We start from the raw sequence: 19,114 nt of genomic DNA, 5'->3' as shown, positions 1-19,114 counted from the left end.
GTTGACCATGCTTATGCTTGTAGGATTCAACAGGATGTATGGAAGATATGTGATAAATCCTCTGATTTCAGTTTACTGTAACAGGGTATCTTCAGTGACATTGTATGGTTATCCACCAACAACACTGGAATCACAATTCAGTTTCTCTAATTCAGAGGGCAAGTACTGGAGACCACGTTATTTGTCACTCAAGGCAAGGAAGTTAACAAGAATTAGTCAATGAATTGTAAAACTGAATTATTTGCTGTAAACAGTACTATGGATTGCGATTGTGGTCTCTCAATAGCAGCCATCCATTTCACGAAACTGACAGAAAATGCTTTGAGATGGGCACTACCAGTCCCGCATAGTTTGTGCCACCCACTTAAGAAATATGAATACATTGATTTGCCAAATCTGCCATAGTTATTCACAGTGAATGAGAGCAAATGTTACATGTGCAGGATGTGACTTGCACCCACCCACCTTTCATACAGAAAGTGAATGAACCCTGCTCAGATCAAACACAGGTTCCAAACGCCTTCCAGGTACATGCAATGACGCAAGCCATGGGACTGCCTGTTAATCTCCGCTTGGTTGGTCACACTTACCCTGTAACGAACCCGAGAGCTCGAGCACTGCAACTCAAGGACAGATGCCAAGATCACTACTGTGACTGCAATATAGGAAGAGAACGGCTCATTCTAGAGACAACTCCCACATCAGATGCATTAGCAGTAGTGAGTTGGTATGGGAGACCTGTTCACACCCTTAGGGAATCAGAGCTCAATGCCATCTCCGGCTGTCGGTCACATTCTATGACAGACTCTTGCTAGTGAAGAAGAACAGAGCATGGTCCAAAAGGGGCCATGGCTCATCACCAACAAATCTGAGAAGGAAGACAGCAGGTGGAGGTGGGGGTCATAGTAGTTCTACCTTTCACTAGGGAGAAGAAGGAAAGTGCAGTTTTGGCTACCCAGGGTGATAGCAAGCCTCCCTCCAATGTGGACCACTCAGTCCCTGGCTGACCCCACGTTTGTAAGAATCTAGAGTGTAGGGCACCCCTGTGCAGTGGGAGTACTCCCCCAACAAGAACAAAATGTATAACAAGTACAAAAACATATTGCCATCACAACCTACAACATTGGCCCTGGCCAGGAATGCCCCATGAGAATCCCAGGAATAGGGGCCTGTGAAAGTATCTCGACAACCTCTCCAAGCAGTTCTGTCCCCCCGCCTGACAGCCCCCCACTCTTAATTACTGTTGACTGTGATCTGATAGCCTCCGTGGTGCTCAGGTCATCTTAAGCCTGCTGGATTCACCAGTCAATGTGTCCAGCACCGCTCACCTCACCATAGCTATGGTTTCGGGGTCAGGGTGCAATCCTCTGGATGAGGCCGAGCCCCTCTGCACTAAAGGTGTTTCTGGATTTTCCAATCTGGGGGTTGGTCCGCTGTCCCTCCTCAGGGGACTAGTCAATGGTCAGCACTCGGCATGTCTCAGCCAGGGTTTTAAGTTGGTGAAACTTCCCCTTCCAGCGAAAAACTATGTGGAACTGGTGGCCCAGTACCAGTAATAAGTGATGCTTTTGTCCCTAAGGAAGATGGTCACTTGGCAAAAGTTTTGTCAGTTCTGCCGACAGATCTCGGTAGAGTGCCAGCGTGTGTCCTCAGAACTGGAGGGGATGAAGATCTTTGGCTTTTTGGAGTATGCTTTTTTTAAAGTTGAAAGTCATGGACACATGCCTGTATGTCGGCTGGTTGAGTATTCTCTCATCAAAGAGGACCCACTGTGTGAACCCTGGCAACCTGTATCTCCAGGCTATGCTTTGGTTGGTGCCCCCTGATGTGAATGTTATTCCATCTCAACCAGTTTTCTAGGTCCCCCACATGGGCCTGCAAGTTGATCTGCTGATCTTGGAGGCAGATTACTTCCTGCTGGAGTTACTCGATCGCTTCTTCGTGGCCACACTCTTGGACCTGAAGGGTGGAGACCCTGTGCCCCACCTCCAACAGATCCCAGCGAACCTTCTGTAGGTCCTGTGACAGGTCTTTCTTAACTATCTGGAGGTCGTCTCGGAGGGAAACAAACCGGGCCTCCAAAAATGATCGAGTTCCCTCTGTCGGCTGTTCCGGAGGTGGGGCTGTTGGTCACTCTCCTGGCGGGCCCCCGGCCGGTTAAGTCAACATCTACTTGAGAGAGCTCTCCTATTTTGCACGTGCTGGAGTCATGATCTCAATTGGCCCTGGCAGGGGACAGTGCGCTTACAGAGTCATACTGGACCGCTCAGTGATCGGCAGAGCCCCTTCATCTAGTCAGCAGGGATGTTGTTGTCATTGTCTTCGGCCTTTTCGTAGTACCTCTCTGGTGCAGGCCTCAATCTCTCAGCGCCCCTCCACAGTGCAGTCACCTCATTGCCTCTTAAGCCATGCTGTTGATCTGGTGTTCCAGGTCAGGGTATCTTCTTCTGCAGGAAGGGCTTTCAACCTCCGATTCCACAGGAAGATGAGCGGCGAGGAGGAAGTAGAGCTCCCGTCTACGCCTCGAGGAGCAAGTCCCTAAACAAGCAGGAGCTTAGTGTCATCAGACAAAGTCTCCGCCAGTGGGGGATGCACCAGAGTCGGCTGTGCACCCTCATTGATCTTTCCTCTTAGTCTTGTTGTGGTGCCTACTCGCAGCCTAAGCAAAGGGGTCACAGGCCTAATGTGACAGGCCCAAACCAGCTGCAGCCTCAGGCCGTCCCCTCAGGTCCCACATCGCAGTTGTGGTCTCAGCAAGGAGGTAGCAAGGGTCCTGTGTCAGTCTGGGAAGCCCTCAATAGGTATTTGTGCCTGGTAAGCTGCGGTGAGCTCCAATGACTGCTGTGGTGTGTGTGTCAGGGCCCAGCTGCATTGCTGCTCCATGGGGGCATCCGTTATGCAGACGGTGTCTGGACAGGCCTCATGTGGGCCATGATCCGCCTCCTGCCTTTGGTGATGCAGTGGTTCCTAACAGCCAGGATTCTCCTTCCCCGCTCCCACCAGTATTCAGGGGACATCAGACATAAGGAAAAGCTGCAGCCTAGGGGCAGGACTTCACCTCCTTCTGTATTCACCCAACACCCTGAGAAGATGTGCAGGGGCTGGTGCGACTGTGTTTGTGCCAGGCCGTAGTCCACTTCTCATATACAAGACTTTAGCTGCCACCATCTTAATGTCCAGTGCAGTTGCAGTGCGGCCTGCCTCCATGGCAGCCAGCAACACGTGGTGGGCCGTCCTATAAGGGGAGAGTCTCTAGGGCCTCCGATCCAGATGAAGGTTCCAATCACCAGCAGGTGCACCCCGATTCCTAGCAGAGGGCAGCGGTGTCGATGCGGGCAAGTCATGGCTAGTGCAGGACTTACTGGGCCTCAGCCACCACATTGCATGTCTCTGAGCGGATGCGTGGGCAGTGCTTGATTTGCTCAGAATTGGGACCCGCTGCCTCTGCCCCCGGTGCCAGATCACTTCCTGATTGCGGTGGGGCACCATAAAGCATGTGCTGTAGGTTAGGGAGGGGACGCGGCGTGCCCTGGTTGTCCACGACAGAGGAATGAGAAGGCATGTCCTATCCAACTGCTATTATTATTATTAACAGAGCTTATAAAGCGCCTGGTTACACTAGTCAGTGTGTCCCCGCGCTAATAGTGGCCTAGAAGATCCCTAACACAGCCAGAAAAGAGCGCTTCAATATTTGGGGAACAGATGTGTCTTGAGTTCCTTGCGGAAAACTTTTTCAGACGGCTCCATCCGGAGTCTGAGAGGAAGAGTGTTCCAACTCTGTGCTGCCAGAAGGCGGAAGGATCTGCCGCCCATCCTGGCCCTGCAAGTCTTCGGGATACACATTAGCCCAGTGCCCTCCGACCGGAGGGGCCTAGTTGGTTTATACAATGTGAGCAGATTCCTCAGGAAACTCGGGCACTTACCGTGAGCGATCCGATGGCCTATACACAGGATTTTAAACTGGGCACGCTCTTTAATTGGGAGCCAGTGGAGCGTCCCCAATGCCTTTTTGGTGGAAGATCTTTTTGGCAGTGATAACACTAGGCGTGCAGCAGCATTTTGGATACCTTGCAAGCGTTGAAGACATCTCACGTTAGCTCCCAGGTATAAGGCATTCCCGTAGTCCAGCCTGGAAGTCACCAGGGCATGGACCAGGGCCCTTCTAGCTGACACTGGGAGCAGGTCGAGTGTCTTTCTCAGACAACGGAGAATGCCAAAGCAAGTACCAGCTACACGTCTAGTGTGATACTCAAAAGATAGTTTTGAGTCCATCCAAATACCCAGATTCTTGACCTGTTCTTTAGGTTGAGGTAAGGGGCCCAGGGTCTGGGGCCACCATGCGGATGTCCAAACAGACGGAGACTTGCCTACAATAAGCACCTCCGTCTTGTCCCCATTTAATCTGAGACAATTGTTTGACATCCAATTAGCCAGGTCTTGCAGGCAGGATGTAAACTGACTGGCTGCCTGCTCAGCTGGCTGAGAAAGAGCTACAACCAGCTGAGTATCATCCGCGTAAGTCACCACAACAACCCCATGTTTCTCCGCAATAGATGCCACTGGGGCAACATAGAGGTTGAATAAAGTGGGACTTAGGCTTGAGCCTTGGGGAACTCCTTGGCTCAGGGCGAAAGCTCTGGACCTATGGGGCCCCTGCTCCACACAAAAGCTGCGGCCAAGGAGAAAGGACTTCAGCCAGTGCCACGCTTTGCCAGCAACTCCTCCCTCTCTCAGGCGCTGTAGCAGTGTGTGATGGGCCACAGTGTCAAACGCGGCACTGAGATCTAAAAGAATCAGTGCCGCAGTTTGACCCTCATCCGCATGCTTCCTAAGCATCTCCGTGGAATAGAGGAGAGCCGACTCCGTGGAGTGGAGAGCACGGAAGCCAGCCTGGGTGGGGTGATAGAGTTGTTGGGTTTCAATGTGAGCCGTAAGTTGTTGGTTCGCCAATTTTTCCGCTATTTTGGCGATGTAAGGGAGAAGTGAAATAGGCCGTAAATTGCTCATTTGAGCGATGTTAATCTGTGGCTTCTTCTTAAGTGGAAGTACCACAGCCTGTTTCCATGTCGTTGGAACCGTGCCAGAGTCAAATGACAGTGTCAGGAGATGTCTGACATACGGCGCTAGTGTCTCCATATTGCTTCTCAGAATTTTGGCGGGTGCCGGATCTCTAGGAGAGCCTGATTTTATACTTCCAGCCACCTTTTTCAGTTCAACAATATCAGGAGTGCTAACTTGGCCACAGCCCTTTTGTATGTTTTCAGAACATGTTACTTTATTAAAGTAGTCCTATTTTCAAAGATTGATAATGTGGTTTAAATATGTTGCAGTATACTTTAGTTCAGGCCTGAAGGTTAGGTGACATATACAGCATTGGTGCACACACACTACTTAACCATATTTTGCTTAAAAGGACATGAGCCGCGCAGAAATTTGCTATGGAAAAAAATATATTACATTGAAAAGTGACAATTTCAGTCCCTCCCTTTTTAACGTTTGAACTGTTTGACCAATCTGTATCAGATTTGACACTCTCCAGGTTTTTAAGTGTTGTGTCTCATAAATTTGGTACAAACTGGTTAAGGAGTATAATACTTATTAAGGCATGTAAATACATTTTTCTGCGAAGAGAGGAATCAACCTTAACTACAGAGGCAAATGTTCAATTACTTACCAGTAATCTTCATTACCCCAGGTCCCGTTGTCCTCGTCCCATTCATTAACTAATTGGAGATAACCATCTCCCGACAGAAAAAAAGAGCAGAGACATGCTGGGACCCTAATACTGCCCCTCCCACAGGGAGTACATAAGCAGTACTTACCCAGCATCCCGTCTGTACAACCAAGCCCAGACAGGAAGGCCGTCTGCCCAGGACAATGGGACCTGGGGTAATGAAGATTACCGGTAAGTAATTGAACATTACCATCAGGTCCCTTATGTCCTCGTCCAATTGATTAACTAATTGGATACCAAAGCAGAAAACTGGCCTTCCGCCCCCACAAGAACACTCAGGAAACCACAACAAAAACAGCAACCCAAGGGAGCACCGAGAAGAAGGAAAAGGGAACCGCAGGAAACAACCGGACCGCAACCCTGAACAGGAGAGCAGGACCGAACAAGGACCGGAGACAACCCAAAAACAGAAGGCCAGGGCCCCCAACAAGGAGGCCGCCAACCATAGAAACTGAAGACAGGGCAACCAGAACCAAGACCCAAAGGACACAGCCAAGCAACCCACCAGACAAGGCCGCCCAGCCCAGAACCAACGGGGAGGCCCACAGGACACGCCAGCCACAAAAACGCGGACCCACAAGGGACGAGGAAGCACAGGCCAGAAACAGGCCCACCCCACCAAATCAAACGACGCAGCCCCAGAGACACCAGAGCAAGAGCTGAGCAGGAGCGACACCCCAACCAAACAGGGAAGCGGAAAAACACCCAAAAAACACAGGAGGCCAAAAACCCAACAGGGAAGGAGGCCACCAACCAAACCAGAAAGGCCACCAAACCAAGAATAGCAGGGGATGAGAAGGCCAACCCAAAGACCACCGGCCAGAGACGCCCCCAGAAGCACCAGCCCAAAGCCGACCAGCAAAGGAGAGTGCATCAAGACCGGAAACCCACAACGAACAAGCCCAATAATGGCGGGACAGAGCCACCGGCCACAACCCCCAGAAAACCCCCAACCCCAAAAGGAAGGGAAACAAAGCAGGACCGGAGTCCAGAGTTACCGGGGAACACCCAGCCGCCCCCACACCAGGCACAGAGGGCAGAAAAAAGCAGGCGCCAACACGACAGAGGACCGTACAGGCACCTCACACCCAGGCCAAGCAAGCAGCACGGGCAGGAGAAGCCGAAAAACAAAGCAGCCACAGGGTGCACAGTACCCAGACCAAAAGCACACAAGGTCCGACACCAGTAAAGCCGGAGAGGTGCCCAGAAAACAGCACCAACCAGGGCAACAAGCGCCAAAGCAACCAGGAAGCCAGGAAGGAGCCCACGCAGCGCCCAGACCCCAGCAAAAGAGCAGGGGGAAACAGGGAACCCGCAGCACACAACCGCTGCACCACACAGAAGGCCGGAAGCAACAGAGAAAATTGCCAAAGCGGAAGCCGGAGGAAGCAAAGAAGCAGAGGGCCAGGCAGCAGGAGACCCCAGACAACCCGCCGCCAGGAGGGAAGACCCCACTGAGGTAAGAGCACCACGGAACCGCACCCCAACCAGAGAGAGAGCGGGGGGAGGGGGCACCCAAACAGATCCACACCGGGAACCAAGCCCGGTGAAGCAAGGGAGGCAGAAGCGAACCAGGACACCAAAACCAGGAAACGCACAGCAAAACACCCCATAGAGCAGGCCAAAACAGCCAGGGAGCCCAGGAGGCACAGCAGAGGACAACCAGAACCAGAAGGAAGCCGGCGGACAACCGGAGCCACAGGACCCCACAAGGGCCCCAACCCAAGTGAAACAAGACCGGAAGAGAACCGCCGGCAGGAAAAGGCCCCGAAGGACCCACCAGGATGCGGCTACAACAGCAGAGCGCCCCGCCAGGACACAAAAGAGAGCCCAGGCAAGGACGCAGAGCCCAAAAAGAAGACCAACATGCAGGAGCAGAAAGCCCCAGCAGTCACCCAGCCAGCGCAGAACGGGAACCACAGTCCACCAACCGGGAGAACTGGAGACCAGAAGAGGGAAAAAATAGGCGCCCGTCAAGGACACGGCAGCAGCAAAAGACAGTCAGGCCCAAACAGCAGCGGCACGAACCCCAGGGCCTAATAGGCGAACCACCACTGGAACACAACCCGGGTGGGAAGACAGCGCCACGGACAAGAAGAGCAGGTGTCTAACAACCTCAGCCAGAGAAGCCGCACCAGGCACCCACAGGAGGCCCCAACCGGGAACAAACCTGGCAGGAACACAGGCAGCCCCAGGAGGGGCAGGCAGGAAACACCCGAAGCAAGCCAAAGACAAGCACAGGGAGAGCCAGGGCAGGAGCAAGAAAGAACAGAAGCAGCCAGACCCTAGAAGCAACCAAGCACAAAGAAGGCCCCAGGACAACACTCAAAGCCCCAGGCCGGAGCCAAGGAGAACAGAACAGCCACAACCAAGGCAGCACGAACCACCGAGGCGCAGGCAGAGTGCCCAGAGAGTACAAGAAAGTACACCAGGAAGCCGAACAAGGACCAGGCGCCCCCCAAGAGATGGGAGAAACAAAGCCAGGAACCAGGAGCCCCCGCGCCCCACACCCCGACCAACCACGCCGAAGCAAGGAAGCGGAGGCGCAGAACCAGCAAGCAAGCGGAGCACAGGCCACAATATAACAGCCAGCCTGCAGCGGAGGCAAGGCCACCCGAAAAAAAGGGCTGACGCAGCACCACCAAGGCCAGGCCACAACACCCACACCCGCGACACCCCGAGAAGGAGGCATGCAGAGGGACAGAAAGAAAAGTGGGAAAAACCAGCGGCAGGCAAACAGGAACAGAGGGGAGACAACAGGATCCACCCACATGCAGCCCCCCAAGGAGCCGGAACACCGACCCACCACCATCCGGGGGCAGGGAGCCGCAGAGGAACCAGAAGAAGGGGAAACAGAAGGGCAACCCCAACAGGCCGCCGCAGAGGAAGCGAAAAGGCGACCCCGACACAAGAGCAGCAGAGGGCAAGGCGGAAGCAATCAGGCAGGAGAGACCCCAACAACACCGTGAACCCCAGGAGCAAACACAGACAGAGCCAGAAAAAAAGGGAACCAGCCGCCACAAAGGCGACAGGGACCCACGCCAACCTGAGGCAGGCCACCAAACGGAAAGAGCGAAGGCCAACAACACAGAGAAGCAGCCAACAAACGCCAGGGAGAGGAAACCACCCCCGCCCAAACAGCGCCTGAAAGAAACTCAGGAGCATGAGGGGTCAGGAGCAGGGGCACCACCAGAAGGCAGTGAACCAAAGGGAGAAGCCCTGCGCCAAAACACCCACCACGCAGACCAAGGGAGAGGACCACTGGAAGGAGGCCCCGCAGAAGGGAATCAAGTCAAGTCAAGTCAAAAAGTTTATTTGTATACGTACTCTACAGAGGACCACAAATTTACATTTTACAAAAATTTTAAAAATAGTTACACATTTTAATCAGTACAATGGTAAAAAAGATTTAAGAAATTTATAAAAGTTATAGCAGACAAATTCATTTGGAGGCTGTTTGCATAAATCTATTAGTTCATTCACTCGGGTGATTCTACAGAATCGGTAAATCGGGGCGAGAAATCTTGTCCGTGCAATAATTACCTTCAAGTTGGGACACACATACAACAGGTGCTCTAGGGTTTGGTCTCCCCCTTCACACAGGGGGCAAATCGAAGATCCCTCTGGCTGCCATTTTACTGTGTAAGTTAGTATGGGTAAGGTGCCCAGTCTTAACAAGGTGATTGTCCTCCTTGCACCATGAGTCAATGAAAACCCAATATATGGTTGTTTTTGTTTATATTCCAAGGAATCTACGAAAGATTTGTATGTTGACAATTTTTTACAGTGTTGGTGATCTAATTCGTAGCTTAACTTCGGAGTGAAGCATTTTAGGAAAAGTTTCATTTGGGCGTTTGTCCAGCCTTTTAGCATTTCCGGGGTGATCTCTGCCATTTGAAAGATATTCGTCATATTTTTTAAAAACGTCTGATTTTTAAATGCACCCTCGAAAATTTCTTGTCTCAGCAGATGTCTTAATGTGCCCTCCTTTGCATGGAGAAGATTGTAGCTCCACCTGATTACATTTGCTACCGCCGTGGCATAGGAGCTCGTGATCGAAAATTCTATGCGTAACGCTTGAACTGGTGTAGAATCTGAGACTTTCATTATCCTTTTTAAAATTTTCCCCTCCTTACGATCCATATAGGTCCATTGTGTCATTGGAATGTACTCTGTTGCGTATGACAAAACGGGAGGAATTTTTACTTTATATATTTTTATTAAAGAGGAGAAATGCCGATTCCCAGTTGTCTGATATAGCCTTAAGAGGGCCTCAGTATGCACCTCTGACTTCCTCATTAGATTTTCTATATGTCTTCCATTCGTGATATTTTTTGAAAGGATCCTGCCTAAATATGGATATTCGCTTACTGTTTCTATTTTCTCTCCACCTAAACTCCATCCATATTTAACAGTAGATTTCTTCCTTGAAAAAACCAAAATTTTTGTTTTTTTTAAATTGGGGATTAAAAAGTTAGATTTTGAATAATCATGTAGAATGTCCAGGGATTGTTGCAGACCATAAGGTGTAAGATCAAGCATCACGATGTCATCGGCGTAGAGTAGCACTTGTATATTTTGTTTAGCAATTTTTGGGGACAGATTTGAGCCTTGTTGTAATTGCTTAGGTAAGTCGCTGAGATATAGGGAAAATAGTAGTGGTGCCAAAAGACACCCTTGCTTTAGGCCGTTGGATGTTTTTATCCTTTCTGTTAATCCCTTTTCGCCTCCCATTTGGACCTGACACCAGGTATCGGTGTGAAGGTTCACTATAGTTTGGAGTAGTAAGTCTGAAATGCCAAGTTCCTTGAGTTTATACCATAGAGTAGGGCGATCTACTCGTTCAAACGCCGTCGAATAATCTACGAACACTGCGTATACCGCCTGAGATTTGCCAGTTACGTATTTGTCTATTATTGTTTGTATTATAGCAATGTTATCCGTAACTGAATGTTTTGGCCTAAAGCCAGCTTGAAACATTGGAATTTTGTTCAATGAAAAAGCCCAATCTTTTAATCTTTGTAGAACCTCTGCTGCAAATATTTTTCCAGCGGCGTCCATTAAGGCGATTTGCCGATAGTTTCCTGCGATTGTCTTGCTTCCCTTTTTATGTATTGGGATGATGGTGCTTCCTTGCCAAGATATAGGCATTTGTCCAGTTTTAAAAATGTGGTTGAATAAGTTTGCTAGCAACTTACTCCATTCCATTGGATTTGCCTGGTAGATCTTTATTGGGATCTGGTCAGGACCAGAAGCTCCTGTTTTCCTTGCTTTTCTTATGTTCCATTCTACTGAGATGGCTGTAACTCTATATATTTGTGAGTCAGCGTCTCCATTGTCTTGTTCTGTACTTTTCCCCTCAAAGTTAATCGGGTTTGCTTTATATAAGTCTGTTAGATAAGTTTCCCAGTCCTTTGGTGTAACAGGTATCGCTTGTAGCTTTTTTTTGTGCCAGTTAGTTTAGCTACAAGGGACCAGTATTTTCGGGAATTCATATCTTTTGCATCTTCTTGGATGTCCACCCAGTTACGGTCTTGATTTTCTTTTTTTCTTTTTTGCTTTTTTCTTCTGAGTTTGTTTTTTAATTTATTTATTTCTTTCTTAATTGACAAGGAATGATTCAGATATTGTGCACGTACCAGTCTGTTCAATTCTTTCTTAGTTATAGACGTTTGGGTATTTTGTGTGTTATTTTTGTTGCAGCTCTTGTTCTCATAATTCACACCTTTAGGGGCACATTGCAGTTTGTCAAATAGCAGATTTTTTAGCTTATTGATGATGTGTTCGAAATTTTCTATTGGATCATCCGAAATAGTTTCTAATAAGAGATCTTTCTGTTCAACCAATGTCGTTATTCTATCCAATACTTTCGAGCTCCAGAAAATTCTTCTTTGGGCACTATTTACCACAAGAGAGCTTCTATGAAATATTAGCTGTCTGCTGGTTGCTGTTTGAGTCCTCCATTCAGTTTTTAAAATTAACAGAGCATGGTCGCTCTCTTGGCTTAGCTGTATTTTTAGGTGGGTAACAGTCTCCATTAAATTCATATTACAAATAATATAGTCAATAATGGATGAACTTCCTTTACCCTGTCTGGTATTCGATGCCGGAATGTCTCCTTCTATGTTTCCGTTCAGAATTACACCTCGTAGTGAGGGGAGTGTCGATAATAATAATTTCCCTCTTTTGTCACATTTTGCACCCTTGGGGAATTGCGGGGCTGAGGACTCGGCAAATTCGTCATCATAAAGTTGCATCCATTTACCAATTTCTGTATTTGAGATTTTGCCGTTTAGATCACCTGCTATTATGTATGGAATACATGATTGATCTTCGACAATTTGTGTGATGGATTCCATAATTACTAGAAAGGTCTTATCGTAATTCTTGCCCGGAGGGGCATAGACATTGAACAGCAAAAATGATTGTATTGTTGCTACATCATGTGTTTTTAGAAGAATCTTTAAGCATTGCAGGTTTTGTGATTTGGTCTGGATAACTTCCTGAGCCCACATATAATCCTCCTTCAGTAATATGGCCAGACCACCCTTTGCGTGGCCTCGAGTGGATGCTATGGCGGGGATGTCATATACGTAGTAGTTATTTTGCGAAAATGTTTGTGTAGCCCAGGTTTCCTGTAGCATTAAAAGGTCCGGGTGGTTGTTTATGGCTTCCGTTAGTTTGATCTTAGTTTTCCCCGCTATATTCCATGATATTATTTTGAGACCTTCGCTAAACAGGTTGTCCCGAGCATGATGTAAATTTATTACTGTTCAAGTTCTCAGATACCCATGACCAAGATGTGATGCTTTCTCTGTACTCCTTTCCCTTTGGTTCTTGTTGCCATACTAGCCTTTCACCATTTTCCAGTTTTACCTTCAAAGTGTCTTTCCCTGAATACTTAATTCCTGAATACGTTGCTTGGGACACGTCAGTTTCTCCCAGAGGATTTTTGTATTGCGAGTTAGAGATTCTCCATATTTGTTCGTCATATCTAGGGGGAAATCTATTTTCTTTGAGATCCCTTCTTAAATAGACGTCGTATCCATGTTTGTGTAGTATTTCTTTTTCACTGATTATGATTCCAGGTATAACGTTTGACCAGAAGGTTACTGTAGCTATTTTATTATTGTCTTTTTGTGGAAAGATTACAAGGTCAATCTCATTGCTATTCAGGGATTCCAAAGGTTTGATGTGGTGAAGGAGATTAATAATTCTTCTTCTGTTTAGTGGTGCTAAGTCCGTTGGAAAAAGTTCTTCAAGTTGAAGTGTTCTGGAGTTTGATGTTCCTACTCCATGTTGGTTGTTTCCTTTATTTGTACTATTGATCGTATTTTGAAGTTGTAATTCTTCAGGGACATTATGCGAGACAAAAACCTTTGCAGCCGGATCTAGTGGTTTCAATTTCTCATCTCCTTTTTTTGAGCTAATTTCCATATTTCCAGTAGCCCCGGGCTTAATAGGTTCAATTTCTGGTACTTCTTGTTTATTATTGGCAGTTATAAACTTTTGAAATTTCAGCTTACGATTATTTTTCCTATGTATACGTCTTATTGGTTTCTTCCTCTTTCTTTTTCCTTCTACTTGGTCAGTATTTTTAGATTTATTTGTTTTTTCTCCTTTTTTGCTTTCAGATGTATTATTGAGGGTAACTTTTAGGGTATTTTCATCCAAATCTTCATCCTTTGGTATATCCAATTTCTTGACCTTTGCGAAAATTGGATATTGTTTGTCGTTTACAGGTTTTTCTTTGAAAAGTCTTTTCAGGGAGAATATTGGTGTTTCGTGTTGTCGTATTAACTTCTCTTTTTTTTGTTTTGGTATTACTGATGTTTGTGTACCACGATCATTTTTTTCTAGGTCTTTTTCGCTATCTTTGTGACTTGTGTAATTCCTTTGATCATTGTCATTGGACTTCAGTTGGTTTTTTTCCAGATCAGGGAGTTCTTTCCTTTTCTTTTTTTCCTCAACAAGATGCTTAAGGATACCGATTTGAACATACAGAGTTTGGTCTGAATTTTCTAATATATTCCCTAAAAAGGAAAGGACTGACTCGAGTATTTCTTGTAAGGAAAACAAGGCTTTTGACATAGGTGTAATTATGTTAGCTGAGTTGTTGGTTTTTATGAGAAAAGGGTCTACCGATGATTCAAGTGTTTGTGGTTGCATTTGATTTTTTTGTAAAGGGGAACTATTTATTATTTTTGACTCATGTTGGTTTTGTGTTATCTTAGAGTTATTAGCACAACATTCTTCCAGGTGACAGGTATTTTCTGGGCCTTTTTTTGGTGTTGAAGATGTTAACTGATTTTCCTCGTGACCCTGGATTTGTAAATCTCTAGAGTTATTGAGAGACTTTTGCATATAGTCGGATACAATGTCGCTTAAGCTTAAGTGTGGATTTGACCCAAGTTTGGTTAGCACACATGCTTCTAGCCCTGTATGCAGTAATGAGTTAGGTATTTCTTCTACCAGAAGTAATTTTTTGTCAATTTCGTCTTTAGATGTTAAAGTAGCTAAATAATCAGTAATGGCCGGGGTCCGTATAATGCGTCCTTGTTTTATTGATTTATCTGATGATTTACGAACGGCGTCCTCCGTGCCCATACGTTTCATGAAGATAGTCCTGGTTCGTAATTTTTTAAAACCCATTTCTTGTTATTACCACAATTTCTATTGGTATTTGATTACTCCGGATCCCTCGTCGTTTTCATGCAGGAATTAGCACCAGTAGGGGAACTAGTCAGATGTAGATTTGACTTACCAGGAGCAGAAGGTTAGTTGGGTGGCCCGTCCCGTCCTAGTACGACCTCGGACGGCCTCAGACGGCCCGCCCTTTTGCCCGGGCTTATCCCCGCGCGCGTCCCGCGTCGCGGGTAGCGATATGTTATTTATACGTTTTGTTGGGGGCGTGTCCGTGGGCGGTTCGCCTGGGGGAAGAGGAACCAGCTGATCCCAGCTAGGAATTCTGGTCCTCGCAGTCCCCCAGGCTAGGTGCGCTCTCAGTGCACACCCTGGCCTCAACCCCTCTGACTCCAGCTGGGAGCGACAGGCAGAGCGTGCGGAATGCAGCTCACGCTCACACCAGCGAGTCAAGGGGAGGCAGCGCCACAAAGCGGTGTTGTGTGAGCGTCAGCTCCGTTTGGGCAGCACAGGTCAAAATCAATATGGAATGGATCCTAGGACAACAAAGCAAAGTTCAGCAGCAGTTCCAGGCTCCAGTGAGTGGCGCCCGCGAAGCCGGTGTCACGAAGATATATCCTGCTCGTTGGGGGCGTGTCCGTGGGCGGTTCGCCTGGGGGAAGAGGAACCAGCTGATCCCAGCTAGGAATTCTGGTCCTCGCAGTCCCCCAGGCTAGGTGCGCTCTCAGTGCACACCCTTGCCTCAACCCCTATGACTCCAGCTGGGAGCGACAGGCAGAGCGTGCGGAATGCAGCTCACGCTCACACCAGCGAGTCAAGGGGAGGCAGCGCCACGAAGCGGTGTTGTGTGAGCGTCAGCTCCGTTTGGGCAGCACAGGTCAAAATCAATATGGAATGGATCCTAGGACAACAAAGCAAAGTTCAGCAGCAGTTCCAGGCTCCAGTGCGAAGGAAGCCAGCGCCAAAGCCAAAAGGCAACTGAGGGGCAGCGCAGACCAAAGAGCACTGAACCAGGAAACAGGCCAGCACCCGAACCAGAGGCCAGCTGCGCGAAGCAAGGAGCAGGGGCGAGCAGCAGCAGAGCGGGACTCCCCCCCCAGCCCCCGCCCTCAGAAAAGAGGAGCCAGAGAAGAGGAAGAGGCAGCGGCGGGAGAACCCCACGCAAGCCACCCAACACAGGGCCACCAGCAACCAGCAGTCCCACAAGACAGAGGAACGGGGAGAAAAAGAGCCCCTAAGCATGCCGAGAGCAGAACCAGGCACCTCCAAGTGACCCAGCAGCAGGCACAGCCGCAAACGCACCCCTGCCCTGGGAGATGGACGCTGCAGGTCAGCCCGGAGGAGGAGGAAAGCCGTCTGGACAGGAACACCCAGAGGAAACACAGGCCCCCCCAAACCAAGGTGAACCTGGGCAGCAGATGACGGAAGCAATCAGCACAGCAGGGAAGGAGACCAGGAGGACCCACAGGCGCAGCAGGCCACCAGCGAGGAACACCACACTGAACCAAGTACCACCGTGAGGAAGACCAGCCCCCGGGCAATAGGGCACAGCCACAACAAGGAGAGCAACATCAACCTGCCCAGCAGCCAAGGCAAAAGGAAGGAAGAGTCCCCAAACCAACCCCGAAAAGGACACCTGCAGAGGAAGAGAGGCAGAGCGAAAGCAAACAAAGAACGAGGCTCCGGGTCAAACCCCGGCAGCACCAGGAGTCTTCGCCAGGCTTTGCAGCAGACGAGTACAGCACAAATAATCACCCAGTGAGAGCAAGAGCTCCGCCCAGAACACAGAATGACCCGACTCAGACTCGAACCAGGAACCCCAGCACTGGAGACCACAGCTCTGGCCGCTGTGCCACATCATCCCCACCCCAGCGATTCCCGTCAGGGAGCACATTCCTCTCCCGCACAATCACCGGAGCCCAAAGAAAAAACCCGGCAAGCGGGATTTACACGGAAGAGGGGGGCCAACACCAGGAACAAGGCCCCACCCCACCGGCCAGGACACCAGGAGACCGGCATGAAGAACGGCTCCCAGAATGCAGAGTAGCCGTCGGGACACAACCCAGCCCCCAAGCACCAACAGCGGCAGCCTGCAACGCCACAGAACAAGAAGCAAAGAAGGGGAAAAAGAGACCGCTATGCAGGACTCACCCAGGAGGAAGGTCCGGCACACGAACAAGCCCCCCCCCCCCCCCCCCCCCCCCCCATCAGCCCAAGGTGCACCACAGGACCACGCCAGGGCAGGGTGGGCAGCCAGAGGCAATCACAGCGCGTCTTCCCTGCAGCCAGGATCCAGGAAGACGCGCACCTTGGCCCGGAAGAGACCCAGAGGCCGGCGCATCAGCCGCAAAGGGCCGGCCCGCATCCACAAAGCCAAGGACACGAAGAAACCAGCCTCCCAGCAAGCCCGGCAGGCCAGGAGGCAGGACAGCAGACACCACACAGCCAGGCAGCTGGATGGGGCGAACCAAGTAAGGGAAGCCACTGAAGCCCACCAAGAGCAGTACCAGCAACCACAGCAAACTTCTGTCGACAGACAGAAAAAAAGAACAGACGGCTAAGTACTGCTTATGTACTCCCGGTGGGAGGGGCAGTATTAGGGTCCCAGCATGCCTCTGCTCTTTTTTTCTGTCGGGAGATGGTTATCTCCAATTAGTTAATGAATGGGACGAGGACATAAGGGACCTGGGGGTAATAGGCTAAATGCAATATCTCTCTTGGCAATATAACAATCTTTCATTAATAAATGCCAATGATTCAAGTAATATTGCATACCGTGAGCTACTAGAATTACATCACGTGCTTCTTTTCCAGAAAACACTGAGAGGCTTATTTACAAGCCCCTTGCGCAACTTTTGTGTCACTTTTCCCATGTTAAAAGTGACGCAAAAGTGGCGCAAGGGGCTTGTAAATCTGCCCCTGAATTTTTGTCATTTGTTGTCCAACACAAGTAAATATCTGATGTAGAATGCACTTCGAGTAACAATTCACCTAAGAAAAAGGAACTTTAACAAACCCCAAGTAATCAGCAAAACTGAAATGTTTACAGACTTTTCGGAGAAACATCTAAATACTCAGATCTGTTATCACATTATCATTGAGTGCTGCCATTGTCAGCCAGTTTACACGGTAGCATTTTAGTCCCCACGCCTTGCCTGGTTGCCTTCTCCCTTTCTTCATGGCTATTGTTAACACTTACAGGAGCATTTCATCCCTTGATGGACCAGGCCGTAGAGTAGGGATCCGCAGTGATCGCAGAAGGTGGGGCTGCTGTAGCTGTGCACCTTGAATTTGTGCCTACTCCGAGGGTCCTGGGAATAAAAAGAGGAGCAGGGGTCAGTTATACTCTAATCAGGAGGCAGCAGCCACATCTTTACACTTTCCTTTGCCTGAGATTTCTACCAATGAAGATTGTCTTAGGCGGCAAGTCTTGGTACTTGATGTATCTAGCATCTTCTTATTTGTTCACCTGGGCATTATTCACAATTAAATCTTTCAATCTACACCCATAGATTTCCAACCACATATGGAGTAGGTGTACATTTGTTTTTAGAATTCACAAAGAAATAGGGTAGTGCTCTTGAGAAGATATAAAAGTTGCAACTTTCTAAGAATAATCACATGTAAGTACTTAGACATGAGTTGCTTTATTTAGTATTCAAGTATGCATGAGTAAATGCTTAGAGAAAATTAGTTTGCAGTTGCTGTTTTCAGGTATTTTCTTCTGAGGAAAAATATGTTTCCCTGTGGAGATTCCCCATTATACCCAAGCATTAACCTATTTTATGCGTGGTACTTACCCATTTCCAGCAAGGATAAAGACTTTCTCAAGCCATTAACAGAAGTGAATTTTTGTCCATGTCTACGGTTGAAATATGCCTGGGATAGGGTTGTGAATATCCACAGACTAATGTATGTTTGGGTGTTCTCCAAATTTCCATAGCATTCCAGCCTTGAGCTTCCTCCTTCCATTTAGTTAAGCAGCATACTGGTGTAACATTATGTGTAAGCAAATTAATTTCTGAGTGCAAATTCACATTTTTTAATTGAAAGTGAATGTGTGCTTATATATATGTGCGTGTGTTGTATATTACTCACATCTGTCATGTGCAGTTGGACTTTAAAAAGCAGAAAGGACAAGGAACCATTACAATGACAAAACCATTGCTAGGCTAAAATATAATTGTGTTGACCACACTTGAACCTTTCTGATTAGTTATTATGCACCGGCACCAGATATTATAATCATGAGGAAAATTAGCAAAACTGCGGGGCATATTACCAAGCAATAGCGATAATTATCGCTATTGCTTGGTTAGAGACAAAAATTTACCGCAGAGCTGCGGCGATTTTTATCGCAAATAAACCTTGGTATTACCAAGGTTTATCGCAAATGCGATAAAAATCGTCCGCAATGCATGAATATCGCTGAAAAGTCCGCGATATTCATGCATTATCGAGCTAATGCTCTTAGCCATGTTATCCACCTCCCATTGGATAACATGGCTAAGAACTGCTCAGGGCAGGTGTTAACTTTTGGAGATATTCGCGCTTAGCACGAATATCTCCAAACGTTGGTAATAGGAGATAGCGATGTTAGCGACTGTTTCCAGTCGCTAACATCTTGGCACGCCCACTTTGCATGTCATTAGTGATAAATATCACTGACATGTAAAGCGGGGCCCAAGATGGTCGCTATCTCCTACTAGCTGTCGCTAACTGGTGTTAGCGACAGCG

The 19,114-nt window shown here is 48.3% G+C and overlaps 1 protein-coding gene across 1 annotated transcript in view; it reads right to left on the bottom strand.

The window, feature by feature from the left end:
- Window positions 1-19,114, bottom strand: part of PRKCG (protein kinase C gamma) — a 1,238,195-nt gene that overhangs the window by 359,056 nt on the left and 860,025 nt on the right. The window contains exon 4 of the mRNA XM_086928695.1: window positions 17,577-17,688. Within this exon, the coding sequence (XP_086784821.1) occupies window positions 17,577-17,688 (112 nt within the window). The remainder of the gene's footprint in view (window positions 1-17,576; window positions 17,689-19,114) is intronic.

Source organism: Lissotriton vulgaris, chromosome 7 (genome assembly GCF_964263255.1).
Source record: "Lissotriton vulgaris chromosome 7, aLisVul1.2, whole genome shotgun sequence".
NCBI lineage: Eukaryota > Metazoa > Chordata > Amphibia > Caudata > Salamandridae > Lissotriton > Lissotriton vulgaris.
Note: the sequence above shows the minus strand (reverse complement) of the source record. Positions and strands in the feature narration are given on the sequence as shown.